General features: G+C 41.1%; 1 protein-coding gene across 7 annotated transcripts in view; it reads left to right on the top strand.

Annotated features, from left to right (window-relative positions):
- Positions 1-16,602, top strand: part of MRAS (muscle RAS oncogene homolog) — a 65,013-nt gene that overhangs the window by 35,984 nt on the left and 12,427 nt on the right. For 5 of the 7 annotated variants that reach the window (XM_087950294.1, XM_087950293.1, XM_087950296.1 and 2 more), the window contains one exon: positions 8,980-9,191. The exons of 1 other annotated variant lie outside the window; for it this stretch is intronic. In XM_087950294.1, the coding sequence (XP_087806420.1) occupies positions 8,999-9,191 (193 nt within the window). In that variant the 5' untranslated portion in view covers positions 8,980-8,998. Of the gene's footprint in view, positions 1-7,653; positions 7,729-8,979; positions 9,192-16,602 lie in introns of those variants that run through there. One more of the 7 variants, XM_087950295.1, reaches the window with a different exon arrangement.

Below are 16,602 nucleotides of genomic sequence, written 5' to 3'. Positions count from 1 at the left end.
AATAATACCGTCTACATCCTTTATAGACAAACAAATCTCTGGTGGCAAAACTTTGCTGCCTTCTGGAAACTTAGAAAGCTTGGCTGATATGGGAATTGCTTGAGGAGAGGAGGATGTTAATAAATGATACAACAGTGCACACTATTAGAATAAAATTTTAGAATTAAAAAAAATTGTATCTAAAGCTAAAAAGGGATGTAAATGTTCAACCTTTAATGAAATAATTTGACAATATAAACATAAATCATCCTATAAAATTAAAAAAAACTGTGGTATTAATAATGGAGAACCAAAAATTAATTATTACAACACAAACAGCACTAACATAAGCTTGAGACCAATTGTTAACTCATATTCATCCTCCTAACGTGGCTTTTTAAAAAAAATTATAGCCAATTTGCATTTTTGTTAGAAAACATGGCCTTTAGAATTTCAAAGCAGGATTTCTGCCCATCCCCAACCCCCTCCAAGAAAGAGGATTTTACAGTCCTTGACGTTATTTTTATTTGGGACTTCCACACAATGCCTATCCCTTATTTGTACAGCAGTTTCATGACACTTTCAGGCATTTAAAGACTCATCTGGCTGAACAGAAGGATAATTGTCAAGACAACTTTTTTTAAAAAAAAAAATTGTTCTCTGTATCCCGCCTTTTTTTATTTTTACAAATAACTCAAGGCGGCCAAACCAGAGGTGGTATTCCGCAGGTTCTGACCAGTTCTGGAGAACCAATAGTGGAAATTTTGAGTAGTTTGGAGAACCGGTAAATACCACCTCTGACTGGCCCCGCCCCCATCTATTCTCTGCCTCCTGAGTCCCAGCTGATAGGCTGGGTCTTCTTTTGTTGCCCTGCACAGGAGAACGGAGCTGGAAAGCAGGTTAGTGGGGTGGGGAGGAAATGGGGATTTTGTAGTATGCTTCCCCTGCCACACCCACCAAGACACACACCCCATGCCATGCCACCCCCCACCAAGCCACTGTCATAGAACTGGTAGTAAAAAAAAAAAATTGAATCACACCACTGTGGCGAACATATCCAGCACACCTTCCTCCTCCTATATTCCCTACAACAACGATCTGGTGAGATGAGTTGGGCTGTGAAAGAGAGTGACTGGCCCAAAATCAGCCAGCTGGCTAAGGTGTGACTAGAACTCATCGTCTCCCATTTTCTACCGTGGTGCCTTAACCACTGGGCCAAATAGTATATAAAGAATAGAATAGAATAGAATTCTTTATTGGCCGAGTGTAATTGGACACACAAGGAATTTGTCTTGGTGCAAATGCTCTCAGTGTACATAGAAGAAAAGATACATTCATCAAGAATGAAGAATCATCAGGTACCACATGTAACAGTAGTGCAGATTTTGTAAATAGTTGGACAGTGTTGAGGGAATTATTTGTTTAGCAGATAAATAACTCAAGGCAGCAGACATATATAACATACTTCTTCCTCCTGCTATTTTCCCTACAATATCAACCCTGTGATGTGAGGGAGAGGGACTGATCCATGGACTGATGGTTGGTCTGATGATTTACACATATGGCACTTAAGTTGTGAGGCCAAGGTCATCCTCGTGACTAAAGACTGTGCTGTAAACTCCCTTGGATTCCACAGCAGACGTGATCTTTATCTCTTTCTCATCCAAAATAAATATAGAAGGAGAGTTATAACACCAATCAAAGGAAATAAAGAATTTCCCCTTTGATTTGCAATGCCTTGAGAAGTTTGATCTGTGGAAACCTGATTAATGATCTGAAGGCATTATTAATTAGGGTTGCAGAGGGCTGTGATTTCTAGGAGAGGCTTGCCCATTTCCAGGGATTGTGTTAATCGGAAGGGACGCATTTTGAGAATTCCAAATCATTTCCTCTTCGGTGGGATGAGAGTCCTTTTTCTATTATATCTACATGGGCAGGCATCGGAACTTATGGAATATCTGATTTCTTTCTGCTGAATAGTTAATTCAGATCCATTGTTTCTATGGTGCTATGCAATAAGGAATGCATTCTTCTCTTGAGCATTAAAAAAATTAAAGCAATGATCACAGCTTCTTTAAAAATATAATCCTTGAAGGAAATCATCAAGGAATAGTATCTTCTATTTAAAATGAGGGTTCTCAACTAATGGTGAGCAGTTTATATATAACTTATTGCAGCTGGAGAAATGGCAACCTAAATATACTTTTTATGAAATTTAAAGGGGCTTAATTAGGGAATCAGTATTGTGTAATAACTAGAAGACATGTGCACAATTTTTTTATAGGTGGGTGGCTATATTGGGCATTTGAGTGGCATATTACACATTTAATTGGAAGCAAATTCAAATTTAAATTCATTAAACATTACAGATAGATGCAATATTTGGAGATTGGAAGTACCAGTAAAGGAGAATGTTTGTAGTTCAGAGTTGATTAGCACTGATGATGTTAACTAATTTGGGCAATGAACCTTTTGCAAGAAAACAACCAAGCTCAGAAAGCACCAAGGACCCCACCCTGGAAGAAACACCATGTTCATCTGTGACACCTTCAAGATTAACCAACTTTATTGGGACAGAGGCTTTTTATCAGCAGCAAATTTCTTCACCGGATGCAACAGTTGGCTAATTTTTTAGAAAGTATCTGGAGGCTGCACCAAAGACTTTGAAGGCTGCAGAATTTGTACTCTTCAGCCATACCGTTCAACAGGCACTAGAGAGCCATCGGGTGGAATTAAAGAAGTCGTTGTTTTATCAGCATAACCAACCTCACAGATATTTTATAAGAATAAAATAGGAAGTCCCTAAGTGAAATAAAAGTGATAGAGCAGTAGCAGAAGCAACCCAGTTAACATTAATTTGTTCAACATTGTTGCACCAAGCTAAAGAATTCCACCAGTGGAAAGGAGAGTTGTGTTTCTCCCAGTTGGCTATTTGCACGTGATGATATGCAATTAATATTTGGTGCTAATCACTTCCATTCCAACGTGCATCTCAGAGAAAGGTATTAAACCTGTTGCCTTACCCTGCACCAGTACATTTAAATATCAGTGGAGCTGAAGGATAAAGGCACTGTTTAAGTGTTTCTGTGTACAGGTAGTCCTCGACTTACAACAGTTTGAATTTGGTGACCATTCAAAGTTACAACAGCACCGAAAAAAGTGACAAGACCATTTCTCACACTGACAACCATTGCAGCATCCCCGGAGTAACGTGATCAAAATTTAGATGCTCAGCATAACAGACTCATATTTGTGATGGTTGCAGTGCCCTGGGGAGCCATACAATTGTTTTTTGTGACCTTCTGACAAGCAAAGTCAATGGGGAAGCCAGATTCACTTAACAACCGTGGAAAGAAAGGTTGTAAAATGGGGTAAATTCATTCAACAATGAATTTCGCTTAGCAACAGAAATGTTGGGCTCAATTGTAAGTCAAGGTTGTAAGTCAAGGACTACCTATATACTTCTGCAGAGCCAACTATCAGTGTAAAGATATTGGACCCTTAGAGCAGGGGTCGCCAACCTTTTAAACCTCAAGGACCACCAAACTCATAATTTTAAATCCCACGAACCAGAGACCCTGGGAAAATCCCATCCCGTTTTCTTACCAATCGATCATTCTTTATCTGGGATCACAGGATACCATCTCCAGCTCCGTTCTCGGTGGGGAGGGAGAGACTTTTGGCTTCATGCAAGGAAAGCAGCAGAAGCAGCAGAAGTCTTTCTTCTCTCCCCAAACTCCACCAGAAATGAGTCTTTGTGAGACTTGTCGTGCCAGTGCAGTCTCTTGGAGTCGGATGCCTTGCAGGATCCCAAAGACTCATTTCTGGTGGAGTTTGGGGGAGAGAAAGAAAGACTTTTGCTGCTTTCCTTGCATGCAGCCAAAAGCGTAAGAAGAAAGAAGCAGAATGAAACAGCCCAGTGGCCAGGCCAGGCACATGGGGTGAGTAGGGCAACTTTCTCCCCCCTCCGCCCTTTCCCCCCTCTCCTCACTACTGTGTGTTGTTCACAATGCAAGCGATGCAAGCCTTGTGTTCCCGTGAGCCATATGGGCAGTGCAGCCTTGTGTTCCCACGCAGCCTGGATTAATTGCTTTGGGGGAGTGCTTTGGGGGTGACATTTCTCTGCGGACCACCAAAATTTTCTCGTGGACCACCAGTGGTCCCCAGCCCACTGGTTGGTGACCACTTCCTTAGAGGGATGTGTTTTTTTCCTTTTTGCTCTTGTTTCTGTAGTTCTTCCCTTCCCAAGGATCAATTATGTATCTATTCTGTCTTCTTGCTATGGATCCTGAAACGTACTGCCGGTGTTAATCTTTCCAATGAACTTCAGATCATGAGTGAGAGGAGAAAGACTACTCTCTGCTCATCCCTTTAGCTTCAGGATTGCTGAAAGACGGCAGCTCAGCAACATTCTGCTTCTGCCTAATTGACAGGGATGTGAGTTTTATTTGCTGAGGTATATAATTTTGAGACTCCTGACATTACAGCTTGGTGTTCATCAAGAAGAAATGCCTCTGGCTGCCTTTTTGTGCAATTCAAGTGCTTTGAGTATATAATGTGAATCATCTGGTTTCCCTTTCAGCAGAGATTGAGAAGAGCCGGGTTTGTAGTTTCGCTGTCTTCCCTTGAGGTGAAAATACCTGGCGAGCATCAAATGAAGCTCAGAATTATAGGAAAGTTCTCTGAAAAGCTTCCTGTTGCTTACAGAAACACTTCTAGAAAGCGGTCATGATTGCTGCCAGGTTCGTACCGGGACTTTTAGATAGAGGGTGTTCTTATTGAGGGACAGATCTGAGATTTCACTTGGAAAAAATGCAGGCCCTACATAGTCTTCCCCAGTTCTTGTTGCTTTGCAAAAGATTGTAGCCAGCATGGCCGTTGTTGAGACAAGAACTTTGATGGTCCAACAGGTATCACTACAACTGAGCTCGACATTTGTGTTGCTAAGCAAGACATGTGTTAAGTGGATTTTGCAACCATTTTACAACCTTTCTTGCCACTGTTGTTAAGTGAATCACCGCAGTTGTTATGTTAGTAATACAATTCTTAAGTGAATCTGGCTTTTTCCCATTGGTTTTGCTTGTCAGAAGGTTGAAAAAGGGGTTCAACATGATCCCAGGACATGGCAACGGACATAAATATGAGTCAATTGCCAAGTATCTGAATTTTGATCACATGACCATAAGGATGAAAAATGGTCATGAGTCACTTTTTTTCCGTGCCATTGTAACTTTGAACAGTCACTAAATAAACAGTTGTAAGGCAGGGGCCACCTGTATTGCTGTCCCAAGGGTTTTCTGTGGGGCAAATTAACGGCAAGGCCAGACTTCATTTAGTGTAAGCTTCGTGATCCGAAGGAGCCTCCCAAAATTTCAGATTTTTTTATTTAAAATCAGATAGTTTTATTATTTTGTACATGAAAATCTCCATAAAATTAAGCACTCCTCAATAGCTCATCTGACCCTCGTTGCTAGATAAAGATAGGCTTTATTTCTACTTCCATGCATTTAAAATGGCACCTTCTGAATCCTATCATGGGTTTCTTAGGTTTTTCTGGTAGCATTGTTGCCAAATTCAGTTGTTACACAGTCTTATTCTCTGTTAGTGTTTGTCAAGTAGACTCTCTACAATTTGCCATAGGTTGGCATCTCATTATATCTAAATCTTCTGGGGGGGGCTGAGGGGCCCAGCGGGCATGGCCGTTTTTACTGGCAGAGGGCTGCAGAAGACCGTTACAGCTGAAAATGGAGCTTGGAAGGGCCATGTGCAGCCCTCCCGAGTTCCGTTTTTGCCACCAGAGGCACTGTGGGCTGGTCCTTCACTGTTTCCAGGGCGGCCCCATGGGCCAGATACAAGCACCCCACAGGCCAGATTTGGCCCACTGGCCTTGAGTTTAACACCCCTGCTCCACTGGTTTAGGTGCAGTAATTGGTGGATTTCTCAGCCAGTAGAAAAATCATCAACAAATTGCTGTAAAGTAAACGGTAAAATGTCTAACAGTTGGCTGAACCTGCCATTCTAGCAATTAATGTTTGCTTTTTTCCCGTCAGCCCATGTTCGGAGATGCAGTTGGGTGTTTTTTTCTTCTCTTCGTTGAATGGAAAATTCACTATTTTCTACACCTTAATTTGACCTTAATTTTGTTCACCAATATTTCCCAATCATTTTAAGATGGGGGGAGTTTAATTCCCAAAATTCCCCAGCCAGTTCCCCCATCTTAAAGTTGCTGAGGTTGAGAAACATTTGCTGTAGACCACAGGGGTCAAATTCGTGTCACGTTTCCGTCACATGATGTTTTGTAACGTTTTTCGTTTTGCGGAGCTGGGAGGGGCGTGGCCTGCATGTGACGCATGGGGCCTGTGGGCCTCCAGTTGCCACTCCTGCTGTAGACCGTACCGCTTGCCTTGACATACTGTCATGTAAAGCAGACACTGGAAAATGTTGGCTGACATACTTCCATTGCCTCACAGACTAAAGTAAACCTCCTTATAAATAGGTTCTCTGGATATGTCCAGTATATAGGTCATCAGAAAAGCCATAAACAGAGAAGGCATAGCCAATGCAGGAATAAGTATATCATATGAAAATTTAATTGCTATAATGGTATGTGGAAATCACTTTGAGGGATGAGAGGAGGAGACACTGCCTAGGAAACAATCAGACAAGAGGGGGGCTTAATAGTCAAAGGAAAAAATTTAGGAAGGGCCTGCCCTAATTGACCAGGCAGTTAAAAGTGGCTACGGAGGATTTGTTCCTTCATGCTTGCAAGATTCTTTTAATGTATTCTTACAATAAAGTAAATTTCGCTCATCTTGTTGCCTTTCCTATCTGGGTTACCTAGAAGGGTTGACAGCTGCAGTTCTGAACACTCTACAAGGTTGGCTTATTATAAAATTTAGTACGGGGGTATTTTGTGTAAGCGTACTTAAGTTTGTGCTGTTAAGGCTCTTTCTAAGCCATCAATGAATGGGATGGATGCAAACCCAGTATTATATATTTTATATATAAAATATTATATCTCTATCTCTATCTCTATATCTATCTATACACACACATATATGTTTTCTTAAGTTTTCGCGGGTACTTACATGTAGGGTATTCAGCTTTGTTCGGGTATTTTCCCACGTCATTATAGTTGTGCTTTTAAAGTTGTAGCAACATTTCGGCAGAATTTCATCTGCCATCATCAGGCTTCTGTACTGAGTTCATCTGTATTGAGTGCTTCTGTATTGAGTTCATCCAGACGAACACAATACAGAAGCCTAATGATGGCAGATGAGATTCTGCTGAAATGTTGCTACAACTTTAAAAGCACAACTATAATGACATGGGAAAATACCCGAACAAAGCTGAATACCATACATGTATACATATATGTATATGTATATGTATATGTATATGTATATGTATATGTATATGTATATGTATATGTATATGTATATATATTCTGCATGAGGGTCTTACTGATTGTTTTTAAGCAGATTAGGAGACAAAAGAGGGCTACCACAGATATACTAAGACAACCCAGCATCTGTTGTTGTGTATGAGTTGTGTGTTTTTTTCTGAAGGTTTCATAACAGGATTAAGCCATTTGAACGTCACACATGTTACCATGGCTACAGTAAATCATTATCATGCACAGCTTCTGAGTCAGGAAGTTTCTCTCCAAAAAGTCTCCTTATTTCCATAGAACTTTCTCTCTGTTTTTTTCCACGGCTGGATTCTGAACATCATAATCCCTTTCAAACTGTGAGGATTAATTACTGCTCAGAATGGGAAGCAAAATCATACACCTTTTCCTTCCTTCCTTCCTTCCTTCCTTCCTTCCTTCCTTCCTTCCTTCCTTCCTTCCTTCCTTCCTTCCTTCCTTCCTTCCTCTTGAATTAATTTAGTGTTTAGAAGTCCAGCCAGAAAGAACTAGAGTATTAATGGCTGCATTTAGGAAATTTAATGCTCACAGAAAATATAACTAATACTTTTAGTGAGTGGTCTGAGTGAATGCCTCTGTTCAAAGCACTATTCTTGAAGACCTTGCCTGAGTTTAGGAAGGCCCGTATAATGGGGGCAATAATTAATTTTAACCCAAGCTTTGAAAGTTATATTTAAATGATCGGCTTCAACTTCAGCTGAGGAAACATTTTTGTTTGCATCTGTGGTGGGAATCCAAACCACATCTTCCTGTCCTTCGGGCTTTTGCAGATCTTTTGAAAAGACCACACTCACAAAACTGCAGGACTTGGCAAAGTGACATACAATATATTTATTATTTCCTGACCAAATCATTTCTACCTTTACTATATATTTTTCTTAACACAACACATACAAAGAAGACAGTAGAACAAATCTCCCAATAACAGAATAGCTAATAGATGGAGATATTTTTAACTCTTCTTTGTGCCTGACTGATTGCTTTGGAGAGCTCCTTGTGACTTCTTTTGACTTCTCCTAGATACATGAGCTAGAAAATGACAAGCAAAATGAAATGACACCCAGAGAGAAGATAATGATGCTTTTGGTCAGAAGGAAATTGAACTTCGAGGTGTAGTGTTAAGTCTGTTCAGGAAGGGCTGTGTCTTCCTGAAACGGTAGGTGTGGATCATACTTGAGTCTCCAGTGGGAACAAGAAGCACATTTGCACAACTTGGTCTGCCAACCATAACCATTAATGAGCTGGTAGCAGAGCGTGCAACAGTGGTTCAAGCCTTGATTGCAGCAGTCTAAGCTGAAATATAATGTGCTCCAGGAGACAGGAAGAGAGCTTCTTCTGTTTTACTCCCAAGAGACAAAATTCACATTGTATGATCCCTGTTCTTTCCACTTTAAGTTGGACTTTTGAAGTATTTTTTAAAATAATGCATCTATGCGGGGGGGGGGGTTAAATTTGCTTTGATATTTTGTTTCAATTGCATTTGAATTGATGATGTGTTATGCATCTTATAACAGCAGTCAACATGCCGTTGCCACTCTACACTGTTTCAAAACATGCTGTTTCTGTTCTAGATTTGGCCCTTTGGACGCCATGGCTACCAGTGCTGTGCCAAGTGAGAACTTGCCCACTTACAAATTAGTGGTGGTTGGAGATGGGGGTGTCGGGAAAAGTGCCCTCACCATTCAGTTTTTCCAGAAAATCTTCGTGCCAGATTATGACCCAACGATCGAAGATTCCTATCTGAAGCACACAGAGATAGATGGGCAATGGGCAATTCTGGATGGTAAGTTTCCTTTTCCAGATTTGACTGGCTTTTCAGTGAAAGTCCCCAGTGTTTTCAGACATACATTTGTGCTACTATATGCTTGATATCAAGGAAGCTAACAGAACTTAACTAGCTCAGTTGAGATTATACTTATTTTATTTAAAGCAATCGTTTAAGTAAGTCCGCAAATAATTTACCAGCAAATACTAGTATAACTGTGGCTAGTTCAGGAAGGATGGTGCATTTTGATGGTGCCAGGGGCAGAGCAAGACAGACTCTTCCTCTTCTCACAATTCACTTATACAGGTAGTCCTCAACTTGCAATAATTCGCTTAGTGACCAAAGATACAACAGAATAGAATAGAATAGAATAGAATAGAATAGAATAGAATAGAATAGAATAGAATAGAATAGAATACTTTATTGGCCAAGTGTGACTGGACACACAAGGAATTTGTCTTGGTGCAAATGCTTTCAGTGTACATAAAAGAAAAGATACATTCATCAAGAATCATAAGGTACAACCAGGGGTGGGAATGCTACCGGTTCTGCCTGGTTCTATAGAACCTGTAGCTCTGAAGAGCAGCAGACACCGAACCGGTTCTGTGTTTAATGATGTTTGGCCCACCCACCCACCCCGGTCTTACCTGTCCTTATTTCCTGCTTTTTCAACCTCAGCTGCTTTGCGCAGCACAGTCGAGGTTGAAAAAGCAGGGAAAAAGAGGTTTTTCAATTGCTACGCACCTGCGCGCAATGCTTTTCAGCTGTCCTGGGAGCACAGCTTAAGGTTTTTTAACACACGCATGTAGTCACCGAACGTAGTAACTGAACTGGTAGTAACACCGTTTGAATCCCACCCCTGGGTACAACACTTAATAATAGTCATAGGGTACAATAAGAAATCAAATCATACTAGGAAACAGTCAATATAAATCGTAAGGATACAAGCGACAAAGTTACAGTCATACAGTCACAAGTGGGAGGGGGTGGGTGATAAGGAGTGATGAGAAGATTAATAGTAACAGTCGTGCAGACTTTGTAATAGTTGGACAGTGTTGAGGGAATTATTTGTTTAGCAGAATGATGGTGTTTGGGGAAAAACTGTCCTTGTGTCTACTTGTTCTGATGTGCAGTGATCTATAGCGTCGTTTTGAGGGAAGGAGTTGAAACAGTTTATGTCCAGGATGTGAGGGATCTGTAAATATTTTCACAGCCCTCTTTTTGACTCGTGCAGTATAAGTGACTTATGACTGCATTTCACAACAATTGCAGCATCCCCGGGTGATCAAACTTCAGTCGCTTGACCACTGATTCACATTTATGACAGTTGCAGTGTTCCGGGGATCATGTGATCCAATTAGCAAAATCAGTGGGGAGCTAGATTCACTTAACACTTAGTAAGACTTCACAACCACGTTACTAACTTAATGACTGTAGTGATGCATTTAACAGTTGTGGCAAGAAAGGTCATAAAATGAGTAGAATTCATTTAACAACTGTCTTGCCTAGCAGCAGAAATTTTGGGCTCAGTTATGGTTGTAAATTGAGGGTTACTGTGCTAAGTTGAGTCAGAAAGGAGTTCAAGGTGTTCTGCTCCCCCCCCCCCAACTACCAACGATCCTGTGCACTGTTTCTTACATGATAAGCTTAATGGATTGGGGGCATAAGGTAGGATCTTAACATTTTTGGAACATTCTGGCCAGCAACTACACAACTTCAATGGCCAAAACTGATAATGGGGTATAGAAAAGAATAATCTTGGGTTGCTTGGTTTGTTTGTTTATTATATTTATGTAGCCACCATCTTTCAACCAATTCTGGGCTATTTCTAACAGAAATAGAATAACGCAGAAACTTTCTCCTTGTGATGTTCCTGGAAGCTTTAGCCTACCCACAATAATATTAAGAAATGCTCTTGTACTGGTTCTGGGGATACAAGATGACACAGAGAGAAGAAGAAAGTTCTGTTACTTGCAATATTATTTATTTTATGACAGTGCATCAGTTCTAGCCAATATCCAAGGATGAATGGCAGATAACGGTTTCCTTTTCATTCGAACTGGCGAGATAGAGAGTATGAAATCTTCTAAATGATCTCACGACTATTATAGCCAAGCAGGTATTGAGACCTAGGCTTTCTTCAAGATTTTTCATCGCAAATGAATGTATTTCTCTTCCATCCAAAGTTTTTGTAACAGTGATTAAATAAATATAAGACATCTCTAAACTCAACTCAAATGTGGGCTGTCTTTCTGAATTTTTTGCACATTTTTTTTTTTTTTAAGAACAAGTCCACCTGAAAAAGAAAAAAAAAGTGTAAAGAGCTATGAAAATGTACAAACAATGCAATGGGATGCTTTCTGACAATTACAGGTATTTTGCCTCCAGGAGTTATTTTCATTTTTTTCTCCCTTGGAATCAGTTTGTCCAGTTGCTGGTGGCTTAATATACTGAATATGCATATTTAGTGGCTTTGCATATACTGCACCAATCTAAGAGTGGCAGTTGCTTGACCAATTAGTTTCATTTCAGCATCAAATACTGTTCCCCAAAACCTTTAATTTTCCAAAAATTATTAACAGCTGTGAAGGAAGAAAATATGGAATCATTTCGAGCCCTGAGGGCAAAGTGAATGGCTTTAATACAAACAGAGCTAAAAAATAAAACAGCTTTTTCAACTGAGAAGATTTATTTACCCTGGAAAGGGTTGATAAATTTTTTTAACCTTTTTTTTTTTTTTGTAATAAATGCTAAAGCTTAACTATAGAATATATATTCATCATCCATTAGAAATTTTTATAACTTGGATGTTGCAGGTGTACATCTAATACTCCAACAAAAACAATGGTTTAAGACTAGGTGCCACTTTAAGAAACCACATTTATGAAAGATAATGTTCAAGTAGTCCTCAGTTAACAAGAGTAATTGGACTGAAACTCCATTAAGTAACCCAGGTGTAAAACGAAAAATTATATGACTATGCCAACTTACGATGGAAATTTTGGTGCTCTCAGTTGCAGTCATTAAGCCTGCAATGTGCAGTTATTCACTGTAACATTATGACCACAACTTGCAATTTACTGCCCACTTCCAACAAGCAAAGTCATTGGGGAAGCTGGCAGGAAGTCACAAGTCATGCTCATGGCAAGCTTTCTTTTTTAGGCAAGCATGCTTTGTTCAGGTCCCTTTCTTGCATTGAAATGTAACCTCATGGAATCCAATTAGGTCAGGAAAAAAAGCATATTTCCCAAGCTTCATCCCATGCTCAGTGGCCTGAAATCAGCGGCGAGATTCAAATAATTTAACAACAGGTTCTCTGCCCTAATTATTTCTCCCAACAACCAGTTCGCCAAACTGCTCAGAAAGTTAACAACTGGTTCTCCCGAAGTGGTGCGAACTGGCTGAATCCTACCACTGCATGAAATGCTTGGAAACCTTCTGGTGCTGAGGAGGAGAAATAGGAAAGGGACAACCTGAGCAAGTTTAGTCACCGTCTCCTTCTCGAAGCACTGCATTACTCTTTGGGAAGAGGGACAAATCCAGAAGCCCTTGCTTGCACCACAGAAACCATGTTTCAGGCAACCAAGCAGGCAAGACATCTGCCAATTGCAGGTGCAAGATCTTATATTTGTTGTTTGTTTCATGGCTTCAGAAGCAATAGGGCCACCACACCATGTGATGCTGATGCTGCTTTTTCTGGTGGCATTAGAGAGCCTGCAGGTCTTTTGGTAGACAGCCTGGGCGAGCATGGTGTACACCAAGCTGGACATCAACTGCACAATGGAGACAGCACTGAAAGCAGACACTATGGGAACAGCTTACCTGGGAACAGCTTACCCAAGAACAACTCGCAGTGTCTAGTAGGCAACTCCTGTGGTGGGAACAGCCCCCCACACACAGAAGGCTCCAACCCAAAGGTGGAGTACAAGTTCCCTACATCACCCGGAGGCTCTTTGGGAGGAAAAGCAGCAGGAGTGACTTGTGACTTCCTGCCAGCTTTCCCATTGACTTCACCTGTGGGAAGTTGGCAATGAAGATCGCAAATGATTCCCATAAAGGATTGAGGGACACTGTAACCATCATAATTACAAGCTAGTTGCCAAATGCCCAAATTGTGATTGTGTGATCATAGAGATGCTATTTCGGCCACCACTTCAAGGGCTGGTTGTAAGTCCCCCTCACTGTTACATGGTTGCTAAATGAAGGGTCACTAAGCAAGGACTATTTGCGTTGTGTCCTTCAATCCAGCATGTTGGATGCTAGCCACAGGAGAGAAGGAATTGAGATACTTGTATTCCTGTTTGTTCAGAAGCAACATCCATTTTCTTCAGTGGCCAGCAATTGTATTTCAAGTTTTAGTTTAAAATCTTCCCATAAGCTTTATTAGCCATTGCTCACAATGTTTTGTTTGGGCCACTGCTATTTTACTTTATTACTTTATTTTTTTAAAAAAACATATTTTTTCAGCTGTCTGCTTTTGCATAAAGAGCCAAAGCAGCTTGAGAGTGAATTGACCAGATGCAAGTGTCCATGGTGATTTTGAAAAGTACAGGATAGTCTTCAACTTATGACCACAACTGAGCCCAACATTTCGGTTGCTAAGTGAGGCAATGGTTAAGTGAGTTTTATCCCATTTCACAAACTTCCTTGCCGCAGTTAAGTGAATCATTGCAGTTAAGATAATAACACAGTTGTTAAACAGATCTGCCTTCCCCGTTGACTTTGCTTGACAGAAGGTCTCAAAAGTTGATCAAGGGACCTCAGAACACTGCAACCCTCATCAATATGAACCAGTTGCCAAGTATCTGAATTTTGATCACGTGACCATGGCGATCCTCCAATGGTCAGGAGCAGTGGTGGGATTCAATTTTTTTTACTACCGGTTCTATGGACATGGCTTCGTGGGCATGGTGTGGCTTAGTGGGCGTGGCTTGGTGGGCATGGCAGGGGAAGGGTACTGCAAAATCCCCATTTCCTCCCCACCCCACTAACCTGCTTTCCAGCTCCGTTCTCCTCTGCAGGGCAACAAAAGAAGACCCAGCCGATCAACTGGGACTCAGGAGGCAGAGAATAGATGGGGGCAGGGCCAGTCAGAGGTGGTATTTGTCGGTTCTCTGAACTACTCAAAATATCCGCTGCTGGTTCTCCAGAATACCATCTCTGGTCGGGAGTATGAAAAATGGTCATAAGTCACTTTTTTCAATGCCGTTGTAGCTTTGAACGGTCACTAAACAAATTGTTCTGACTTGAAAACTGCCTGTATTCAATCTTGTGTGGTTGGTTAAGGCGCTTATTGTTTCCTTTAAATAATAAAGGTTTTTTTTAGTAAGCATTATTTCCAGTTACCATTATGTTACAGGACATTTTAAAGATTATCACTGGATGGTTGTAAAAAGTTACTATCCTTTAAAAAAAGAAGAAGAAAAGGGAATGGAATGAATATCAAACCAAGATTAAAGTGGGATACCTATAAGCCTACGTCAGAAAATGCCAGTGTTACCTCAGGCCTAATATTCATGAAGCAATATGGTGTGCAGTGAATTTGAATTTGTACCCCAGGGGTTAGAATAAGCATAACCGATGCTGAAGAAAACCCCTGTCCCTGCAAGATGCCAGGGAACTCACTCTGGTTTTATAGTTTGAATTTCATTGACATGAGCTATGCTGCTCACTTCAAAAGCCTTTGGCAGGAGAATATCCCAGCAATAGGAGTCTTCTTAACCCCGTTGCCTTTCGGATTGGCTGATGCTGATCTTGAGCCAGTCGTTAAGTTCTTCTCTCTCCTCATAGAACAAGAGGGACTGTTTTGAATCCCGACTTTTACTTTGGTAGAAGGACAGATGTTCTTTCCACACTCTTTCCACCCTTCAAAACAGAGGGTGGCTTCTCTCTTTGTGTTTCTTTCCCAAATCATCCTTTAAAGCTCCAAGCTTCTCATTCAGGACTTCTTAACCCCCTTTGTTTCCTATGAAGGAAAGATTATTTACACAAGCAAATGTCATGCTGGAGTATGCTATAATATATAACACAGCATATTAATATAGATGAGAGATGAGAGAGAGAGGGAAAGAGAGAGGGGGGAGAGAGAGATGAGAGAGAGAGGGAAAGAGAGAGGGGGGAGAGAGAGAGATGAGAGAGAGAGGGAAAGAGAGAGGGGGGAGAAAGAGAGAGGAGAGAGAGAGAAAGAGAGGGGGAGGGAGAGAGAGAGAAAGAGGGGGGAGGGAGAGAGAGAGAAAGAGAGAGAGAGGAAGAGAAAGAGAAAGAGAGGGGGAGACAAAGAGAGGGGGAGAGAGAGAAAGAGAAAGAGAGAAAGAGAAAGAAAGAGGAAGAGAAAGAGAGAGGGAGAGAGGGAGAGACAGAGAGAGAAAGAGAAAGGGAGAGGGAGGGAGAGAGAGAAACTTGTGAGTGGGTGTTACATAACATATATTTTACTATAACCAGATAATAGGTAGTCCTCAAGTTATGATCATAATTGAGCCCAAAATATACATTGGTAAGTAAAAATTTGTTGAATGAGCTTTTCCCCATTTTACGACCTTTCTTGCCGCAGTTTCTAAGTGAACCACTGCAGCTGTTAAGTTAGCAACACGGTTGTTGAGTGAATCTGGCTTCCCCCTCCCCGCTGACTTTGCTTCTCAGAAGGTCACAAGAGGGAATCATATGACCCCCTGGACACTGCAACCATCATAAATTTGAACCAGTTGTCAAACATCCGAATGTAAATCACCATGGGGATGCTTGTAACGGGTCGTACTGTGAAAGACAGTCATCAGTCACTTTTTCAGTGCTGTTGTAACTTTGAACGGCCACTAAATGGATTGACGTAAGCTGAGGACTACCTATACATCAAGAGCTGGCTTGGGGTGGGGTGGTTAAGAAGCTGAGCTAGAAAGTGGGAGATTGTGAGCTCTAGACCTGCCTTGGCATGAAGCCAGCAGGGTGACTCTGGTCCCATCCCTCTCTTTCCAACCCAACTCAAAGAAATGGAGATGTTTGTTGTTGTGGGAGGGGAAATAGATGAAGAGAGAGAGATGAGAGAGAGGGGGAAAGAGAGGGGGGAGAGAGAGATGAGAGAGAGAGGGAGAGAGGGAGAAAGAGGGGAGGAGAAAGGATATCATCTATTGAACCAATAGATGATATTGGTGGAATGACATAATCATCCCCATCATTGTACAGTACTGTATTAGGAGCATGCTACTTGTTTGCTAAGCAAAGCACATGAGAAGCAGGAAAACTTTTATTCTGATATTGTTCTTTCTGGATGTAAAGAAAAGTTATGGGCCCAGTGTTATGAGTCACGTAATTCTGGGGTACCTACCCTTAGTGGTTGATGCTTTCTACCTACAGTTGCCATCGGTGAGTGTACAAGTGACTTTAAATACGTGATGGTTATGGGTGTTGCAGCTGCTGCATTTTTTTTCCTTTTCTG

Source organism: Notechis scutatus, chromosome 1, assembly GCF_049901735.1.
Source record: "Notechis scutatus isolate UNSWTSFEM ecotype Mainland chromosome 1, rNotScu1.2, whole genome shotgun sequence".
Lineage (NCBI taxonomy): Eukaryota > Metazoa > Chordata > Lepidosauria > Squamata > Elapidae > Notechis > Notechis scutatus.
This window is presented reverse-complemented; position numbering and strand designations above follow the sequence as displayed.